At 49.7% G+C, this 9,482-nt stretch overlaps 1 protein-coding gene across 1 annotated transcript; it reads right to left on the bottom strand.

Moving 5' to 3' along the window:
- Positions 1–1,318: 1,318 nt before the first annotated feature.
- Positions 1,319–7,446, bottom strand: slc34a1b (solute carrier family 34 member 1b). The gene is made up of 12 exons (XM_062476932.1): positions 7,386–7,446; positions 6,837–6,992; positions 6,437–6,583; positions 6,118–6,261; positions 5,782–5,893; positions 4,928–5,123; positions 4,497–4,592; positions 4,172–4,292; positions 3,666–3,833; positions 3,040–3,156; positions 2,698–2,822; positions 1,319–1,928 (listed from the first exon to the last, which is right to left on the bottom strand). The coding sequence occupies exons 1-12, from the start codon at positions 7,444–7,446 to the stop codon at positions 1,326–1,328; spliced, it is 2,046 nt and encodes a 681-aa protein (XP_062332916.1). The 3' UTR covers positions 1,319–1,325.
- Between the last annotated feature and the right edge of the window lie 2,036 nt (positions 7,447–9,482).

Raw genomic sequence — 9,482 nt, 5'->3', positions numbered from 1 at the left:
TGAGGGGGGCCTGGGACACTGAGGGGGGCCTGGGACACTGAGGGGGGCCTCTGACGGAGGGGTGACCATGGGACACTGAGGGGGGCCTGGGAGTTGTAGGCACTTTGGTTCTTTGGTTGAATCGCTGGGACATGGGCACTCAGGTCCTTAAAATCCCACTGCAGGAACATCTCAGAACCTTGAACATCTGAAAAGGTTTCCATGACACCATGAGCTAATCCTGTGCTGGAGTGTGCTAGCATCCTGCGATGTCACTGTTAGACTGTGCTTGTCTCTCACTTTACAAAGCACCCAATATCGTGATGGAACTTGAGCTTTTACATTTTATGTTTCTTATGGTGACAAATGTATTCCGTTCACGTGGACTTGAAAGCTTTGGATGGTATGCTTTCAAAACCATGTGTTATGAATATTGTCTTGTCAGCAATATTTTGCCTCAGGGTAATTTCTTAACCCTTGTGTTATCTTCGGGTCATTCTGACCCATCAGTCATTGTGACCCACCGTTGTCTTGCGACAACTTTACCGCATACAAAAACAAAGTGAAGCATTTTCTTTTAACCGTTGGGCTGTCTCAGACCCCCCACATTGCGAAGGTTAAAATAAAAATATATATATTTGTTTTTGTATTGGGTAAAATTGGGTAAACACAACGATGGTTCGTTATGAACCTTTGGGTCATGTGATCCGAAGGCAGCACAAGGGTTAACTAAAACAGTATTTGTTTGTACCTTGAGCTTTGATTGTGCCTAACTTGACTGAGTGCTTCGTAAGCTCATGGTGACGGAGAGTGCTGTGGCAGCAGAAAGTTGAACAGTTCGGAGGGTTTGTGAAATGAGTGACTGAGGAATGTGAGCTAACCCCAGCAGGGATGCCGTGGGGACACTCGGGGGGGGACGGGGGACGGGACACACGGCTCAGGGACACGGCTCAGGGAACACGGATGCCGCGTGTGTGAAAGGGTCCACCACGTGCCCACTGATGTGTGTGAGCAGGAGAATGACCCCCAGACGCACACTGTTTGGATTCTGTGCATCATCACAGGAGGAGGAAACCCTCTCTATAGTGGCAGGGTTGTCAACCATGAAAGTAGATCAAGGGTATCTTAAGATTTGATCACATTTTCAAATAATATAAAAAAAATTATAATAATCTGTATTTGAAACCAAATACAGATTGGTAAAAAAAATTGTATCTTAAGATCCCATTTGCAAATAATATATATATATTTTTCAAAAACTTTGGACGATATTTTTTTGGGGGGTAAACAAATTGGCCAGCACCCCAACCCCCTGTAGAGGAGCCCTCTCCAGCCCCTTTGCCCCCCTACAGGGGAGTGCTGTTGCTCCTCTCCAGCCCCCTCAGTCTGAAAACTGGAGCTCCCGTGGGCGTCTCATCCAGGTAGGCCAGAGCTGGGTTGTCAAAGGCCAGCTCCGCCTTCCTCTGTGCTGACGCTGTCTTGGGGTTGTCAGGGGTCGTCGTGGGGACAACGGTCACCACCGCCTGTTGGTCCCCGTCTCCGACCTCCGTTGCCAGGGTGGGCTTGCAGCAGACGGTTGCCTTGGTGATGAGGCGGTCGAGGGGCTTGAGGGAGTGCATGCAGCGGGGCAGGAAGTCCCAGGTCTGCAGACGCGCAGGGAGGAACCCAGGGCTGTGAGCCTGCATCACGTTCACCATGGCGATGAAGACGGTCACACCCAGGAAGGGGCCGCCCACACCGACCATCACCTGCCAGCCGGCCAGCGAGAGGCCCAGGACCAGCGAGGGCAACAGCAGGAAGCAGACCAGCAGGTACAGCACGGCGAACCAGCGGTACTTGGCGGTGCGCTCACCCAGGGTGCGAGCCATCCTAATGGGGAAGCGCAGGGCAGGAACCGGGTACCACAGCAGGATGCCCAGGATGTTGAAGATGAAGTGACACAAGGCAATCTGGGAGCACACATAGCAACAATCTGTACTACCCCAATGACACATGTCATATTACCTGTCTGAAACCAGTCTGTACCTGTGTGACACCATTCTGTACCTGTATGACACCAGTCTGTACCTGTATGACACCAGTCTGTACCTGTATAGCACCAGTCTGTACTTGTATGACACCAGTCTGTACCTGTATAGCACCAGTCTGTACTTGTATGACACCAGTCTGTACCTGTATGACACCAGTCTGTACCTGTATAGCACCAGTCTGTACCTGTATAGCACCAGTCTGTACCTGTATGACACCAGTCTGTACCTGTATAGCACCAGTCTGTACCTGTATGACACCAGTCTGTACCTGTATGACACCAGTCTGTACCTGTATGACACCAGTCTGTACCTGTATAGCACCAGTCTGTACTTGTATGACACCAGTCTGTACCTGTATGACACCAGTCTGTACCTGTATAGCACCAGTCTGTACCTGTATAGCACCAGTCTGTACCTGTATGACACCAGTCTGTACCTGTATGACACCAGTCTGTACCTGTATGACACCAGTCTGTACCTGTATGACACCAGTCTGTACCTGTATAGCACCAGTCTGTACCTGTATAGCACCAGTCTGTACCTGTATAGCACCAGTCTGTACCTGTATAGCACCAGTCTGTACCTGTATAGCACCAGTCTGTACCTGTATGACACCAGTCTGTACCTGTATAGCACCAGTCTGTACCTGTATAGCACCAGTCTGTACCTGTATAGCACCAGTCTGTACCTGTATAGCTGCAGCAAGCTTGTCTCCGGGGCTGGCCAAGGCAGCCAGCAGGGCTGTGGTGGTGGTGCCGATGTTGGAGCCCAAAGTCAGCGGGTATGCCCTCTCCAGACTGATCACACCCACACCTAACAACGTCAACAACTACTCAAAAGATTCATGTTGCTGTTTTTCACAAACCAGCATACACAAACATCCTGTGTAATACTGATAAAAGGTCTACTGGGACTCGTTCCTCTTGAAACTTGAAGGAAATGGTTCTATAAATATTCATCATCATCTGCGCTAGTATTTTGGGAAGTGAAAGCATCCCATCTCTGGGGTGTTGTGGAGGAGGATGCTCACCTATGAGTGGTGTGAGGGCGGAGGTGAAGACAGAGCTGCTCTGGACCAGGAAAGTTACCCCTGCACCCACAAACATGGCCAGGTACCCTGCCAGCCAGCCACATGGAGACGGGAGGTCTGCCAGGAAGAACAGGAGAGCAAGTGTTAGTCTGCCTTCCTGCTTGTCTGTCTGCTTGTCTGTCTGCCTGCTTGTCTGCTTGTCTGGCTGCTTGTCTGTCTGCCTGCTTGTCTGCTTGTCTGCCTGCTTGTCTGTCTGCCTGCTTGTCTGTCTGCCTGCTTGTCTTCTTGTCTGTCTGCTTGTCTGCCTGCTTGTCTGCTTGTCTGTCTGCTTGTCTGTCTGTCTGTCTGCTCGTCTGCCTGCTTGTCTGTCTGTCTGCCTGCTTGTCTGTCTGCTTGTCTGTCTGCCTGCTTGTCTGCCTGCTTGTCTGTCTGTCTGCCTGCTTGTCTGTCTGTCTGCCTGCTTGTCTGTCTGCCTGCTTGTCTGCCTGCTTGTCTGTCTGCCTGCTTGTCTGTCTGCTAGTCTGTCTGTCTGTCTGCTTGTCTGTCTGCCTGCTTGTCTTTCCGTTTGTGTCAGCTCCATGATAACGGCCCTAGGCTCCAGCACAGTTCCCTCCCCTGACACCCACCTGTGTTGATGACCTTCTGGATGACCTTGGCCACTTGACCTTGGAGGAGGGAGTTGAGCAGCTTGACCAGGAGCACCAAACAGGAGCAGAGCACGGCCAGGGAGCCTGCCAGGAGAATCAGCCCCACAGACAGGTCTGACAGCTGGGTGTCCGCAAACAGGTGCCTGCCTGTGGAGAACCAGGACCAGGATCCTCAGTTATAAGTTGACATTCATGACAACACTACACATTGTGTTGTTCTGGCTGATTCTTATTGACAATGTCGCCATTTTATGCTTGCTCAGTGCTCTCTGGTGCCTTGTTGCACAGGAGGATTCATCGGAAGTGTCTCTTATCCAGAGCGACTTACAGTAAGTACAGGGACATTCCCCCCAAGGCAAGTAGGGTGAAGTGCCTTGCCCAAGGACACAACGTCATTTGGCACAGCCGGGAATCGAACCGGTAACCTTCAGATTACGAGCCCGACTCCCTAACCGCTCAGCCACCTGATTTACAGTTACACTCACATCTCTGGACGTTGACCTCAGTGGTGACATTCTGAGGGATCCAGATTCGGTCACCATCCTGCCAACAGGGGTAGATGGAGCTACAGTTGGCCACACCGCTAACACTTGTGTTCACCAAGGACTGAGAGTGAGGTAAGGAAGAGGGGGAGGAGGGCGGGAGGGAGAGGAGAGGAGAGAAGTCAGAATGGAGATCAGAGCAGAGAAAGAAGAGTAAGACTAAGATCACACACATATCTGTTGATGGTTTGATTGCTGAGTCAAACTGACAGATTGGAGTGGATGTGTGTGTGTGTGTATGTGTGTGTGTCTCAGAGCTGGGCAGTACCGTCACTAGGTCAGAGTGACACCACTTTTTCACCAGGCTGTGGTTCCTCATCCCCTCATCTCCCATGGCGATACCCAGGATCACACGCTTGTCCAGCTGAGTGAGGAGACAAGCTAGGTGACTATTACTCTTCAATTACTTTATTTATCACTTACAGTAGTTATTAACTTATTACTTAGCAGAGGACATGGATGACTACCTTGGTGACTGTACATTACCACAGTTCAGTAACTCCAGTATTATTTGACCATGTATTGATTACCATAGACATGGAAATAGGTTTGACTTTGGCGGAGTGGATATATCTGGGAGAAGCACTCCCTAAGCACTCCCTGCCTCTAAAAATGAGCCAGCAACACACACACAAATATGAGGCAGGGAGCAAATGCACAAGGGGCCAAAAAAAATCCCCTTGACGGACCGTAACACACCTGAATGAGGAGCTTGGTGATTGGTTCTGTGAGCACCTTCAGCAGCTCAGGCGCATCCTCGCCGGTCTGGAGGCGGAGCCTGCTGACCAGGTTGAGAGCCAGCCAGCCAATCAGACCGGTGAAGGCCTCCAGAGGCAGCAGCACCAGCACGGACAGCCAATTGAAGCAGTCGTGCACTGTGGCTCCAGCGAACGCTCTGCAGGTTCATTGGCTCCTTAGTTACCATCACATGACCTAAACACTTCCTACTACTCACACCTTAGTTACCATCACATGACCTGAACACTTCCTACTACTCACACCTTAGTTACCATCACATGACCTGAACACTTCCTACTACTCACACCGTAGTTACCATCACATGACCTGAACACTTCCTACTACTCACACCTTAGTTACCATAACATGACCTGAACACTTCCTACTACTCACACCGTAGTTACCATCACATGACCTAAACACTTCCTACTACTCAAACGTTTACATTTACATTTAGATTTAGTCATTTAGCAGACGCTCTTATCAAGAGCGACTTACAGTAAGTACAGGGACTTTCTCCCCGAGGCAAGTAGGGTGAAGTGCCTTGCCCAAGGACACAACGTTATTTTGCACAGCCGGGAATCGAACCAGAAACCTTCGTATTACTAGCCCAGTTCCTAACCAGGGAACCTAACTCAGCCACCTGACTCCCCAGACCTTAGTTACCATCACATGACCTAAACACTTCCTACTCCTCACAGACGCTGGCTTACAGGAGGAGCTGAGGTTAGTAGAGAAACAGATAGATAGAGCAGACAGATAGAGCTCGGCTGTTTTTTTGTGACGTTTGGCCGCTGGACTCTGAGGGGTATTACCGTTTAAACTGGCTCCTCTCCCCTGCCTGCATCATGGCCACGATGGTGTTGGTGACTGACGTCCCGATGTTGGAGCCCATGATGATGGGAACAGCAGACTGCACCTCCAGTACTGGGGATTAGGACAAGCACACAAACACACACACGTATATAGAAAACACCCCCCTCCCCCCGCCGCACACACACACAAAACACAAAGCAATTAATTACAATCGCCCAGAATTCCCTCGACCATCCAAATCCAAGGTAGCATACTTATGCAGGTTGCTGCAGTGTGTGTGTATGCGTGTGTTTGCATCAGAAAGCAGGCCCGTCAGACTGGCTGCTCCCACTCACGTCCAGAGGAGACCATGCTGACGATGATGGAGGTGGAGGTGGAGGAACTCTGGACCAGCACGGTGACCAGAATGCCCACCACCAGCCCTGCTACCGGGTTAGACAGCACTGCGCTGTCCTGGAAGATGTCCCCTGCCACCTTACCTACACACACACACATGCATTCACAAATATATATATATATATATATACAAATGTACACACAGAGATCCATACACACATTCTCACACATGTTCACTGTAAATGTTGTACCCAGTCAGACCCAAACAGGCTGACTCATGCCTCCAACCAGCAGAGGGGCTGTCAGAGGATATCTTACCCCCCACCAGCTGGAAGGCTGAGCTGAGGGTGTCCAGCGAACACACGAAGAGGAAGAGGAGGAGGAGGGCCGCAGGGATCTTGGACCAGGTGAGGAAGGTTTTTCTGATGCCGCCAGGGGTTTCCATGGAGCCCAGAGAGGAGCTAGCTGTGCCCCCGACGACCACAGATCAAAGAGTACACACACAACATCACACTATTACTAGTGAGTGAAGGGAAGACAAACTTGTTTTGAAGGAAATACCCATTCAAATGGTATGCTGTGTACTCCCATCATTACAGCTTTGAGAGTTACTATAAGAGAGCTATGTACAAAATCCCTCATGGAAATCAAATGCCCACCAATCCGATTCATTCTGGAGACGAACCTAACACTGGGGTCCCAGTTTCTGCTTAGTTACCGTTCTCCTGGGGATCCTGGGGGTCCAGGGGGGTCTGTGTGTCGAGGCCCCCCCAGCTGGTGGTGAGGTCCAGGGTGGAACCTATCCCAGACTCCCTGTCCTCCTCTCTCAGCAGCTTGGGCAAGGAGGCGAGGCCTGGTGTTACAGCCCCTCCCCCTGTAAACACAGGTTAGATGTTTTAACCAGAACAGGTTAGGACCGGGACTGGTCTTACATTTACATTACATTTAGTCATTTAGCAGACGCTCTTATCCAGAGCGACTTACAGTAAGTACAGGGACATTCCCCCTGAGGCAAGTAGGGTGAAGTGCCTTGCCCAAGGACACAACGTCATTTGGCACGGCTGGGAATCGAACTGGCAACCTTCAGATTACTAGCCCGACTCCCTCAACGCTCAGCCACCTGAGTCAGCTGGCTGACTCAGGGAGCCACCTGACTCCCTGAGTCAGGTGGCTGGAGGTGGCTGGAGGTGGAGTCAGACTAGGTGTGTTCTATGGTTAATGCTCTTTTGTTAAGACTTCCTCTCCTGTCTTTGGATAGGTTAGTTACCATTGTAGTTGGCAATTTGTCCACCTCTGGACACCATGATTGTGATTGGTCGAGATGACATCCTGACTTCCTGTAAATATACTGTGGGTATAAGAGAGGTGGTCAGGAGGACAAAGAATCGATTTTATTTCTCTCACAGTTAGTGGATCACACACACACACATCTTCTCTTCCCTTACTGAATGTTTTAGAACATTCCTTGAATAATGGGCTGTCAAGTAAACAGGATTTTTATTTTTTATTTTTTTACACACATAACCATGGTAACAGAGAACTGTTGCTATATCTAGCTAGATAACCTTCCCCTCTGGCCGGATTGTATCTGCGTTCCCCGGCCAGTGTTCTGACCACGATCAACAATTTCCACTGAAGAAAAAACGTTCAACACAGTGTGAATGGGTTGCTGTCCTTACAAATGTTTGCGTGTAAACACTTTCTCCAGTGGAGACATTGATACAGAACGCACAACCGTGGAAACATGTTCAGCCCTGCTCTCTAACCCTGGACCTGAGACTACAAACCAACTTGTGTCCTCCTCCTCCTACAGCTCCACCACTCTCACTGTCTCTCAAACACTGAAGCCAAGCTCATCTCACAAGGATCGCTCTCCTCTGCTGAGTAAAAACTCTTTTGATGTTTGAGAATAATGCAGAGAGATAGAGAAGGGGGGGGAGAGAGGGCAGAGAGAGAGAGAGAGAGAGAGGGCAGAGAGAGAGAGAGAGAGAGAGAGAGGGCAGAGAGAGGGCAGAGAGAGAGAGAGAGAGGGCAGAGAGAGGGCAGAGAGAGAGAGAGAGAGAGAGAGGGCAGAGAGAGAGAGAGAGAGAGGGCAGAGAGAGGGCAGAGAGAGAGAGAGAGAGAGAGAGGGCAGAGAGAGAGAGAGAGAGAGAGAGGGCAGAGAGAGAGAGAGAGAGAGGGCAGAGAGAGGGCAGAGAGAGAGAGAGGGCAGAGAGGGGGCAGAGAGAGAGAGGGCAGAGAGAGAGAGAGAGAGAGAGAGAGAGAGAGAGAGGGCAGAGAGAGAGAGAGAGAGAGAGAGAGAGAGAGAGAGAGAGAGAGAGAGAGAGAGAGAGAGAGAGAGGGCAGAGAGAGAGAGAGAGAGAGGGCAGAGTGAGGGAAGAGTGAGAGAGAGGGCAGAGTGAGAGAGAGAGAGAGAGAGGGCAGAGAGAGGGCCGAGTGAGAGAGAGAGAGAGAGAGGGCAGAGAGAGAGAGAGAGAGAGGGCAGAGAGAGGGCAGAGTGAGACAGAGAGAGGGCAGAGAGAGAGCTTGTGGATAGAGATGGGATAAAACGAGATGGCTGGAGGAAAGGGAACAAGAAAGAGAAAATGACAATTTAGATAGAATCTTCTAATGGAGGTGAGCTGAGTAATTATTCATACGCGTGTCGCTCAGCCTTCCAACTGCATGCGACGCCGTTCAGTGTTTCACACAGCTACATCCAGAGAGGGGCATGATTAACGAGCATGCCTATGTGTTATCTTTCAGATTGATTTATGAAAGGATGTCTCACACCCATCAGGGAATGATGAAGGCTTTCTGGAAGAACCTGGTGTTGTGAAAGCTATTAACATAATGTAGACCATTCTCCAAGGTTAGGCTGTGTGTCCATACCTTAACACGTCCATCTCAACCAATGTTATCTTTATACAAAACGAGCTAGGATTTCTCTTCATGGTAAAGTTCGGTCTGATTGAGAATGTTCATGTAGAGACTTAATATTCTCCTTACCTTGGTCTGATGAAGAGGACCCAGGGATGAGTGTGGATCATGGGCCACGCTATATATCAGCCACACATCACCACACTGATTAACTAATCCCATCATTGGTGATCTCATTGTTAATAAATGACAACTAGTGAGAACATCTAATATTTTATCACTGGTTCACTGTATTTAGGTCACTTCTGAGTTCATTTAGTCCGACATTAACTCACCTGTCTGAACAGATTTATACTATTTAATGTGAGTTGTATTTGATTATTTGGCATATTTGTGGCAGAACAGGGGACACCTGACACCTAGTGGTGAAATGGTGTGGTCAACAGGCCAACGCTGTTTAATAAAGGACATGTACGCTACACACAGTAGTTGCTTTTAACACAAC

Source organism: Osmerus eperlanus, chromosome 13, assembly GCF_963692335.1.
Source record: "Osmerus eperlanus chromosome 13, fOsmEpe2.1, whole genome shotgun sequence".
Taxonomy (NCBI): domain Eukaryota; kingdom Metazoa; phylum Chordata; class Actinopteri; order Osmeriformes; family Osmeridae; genus Osmerus; species Osmerus eperlanus.
Note: the sequence above shows the minus strand (reverse complement) of the source record. Positions and strands in the feature narration are given on the sequence as shown.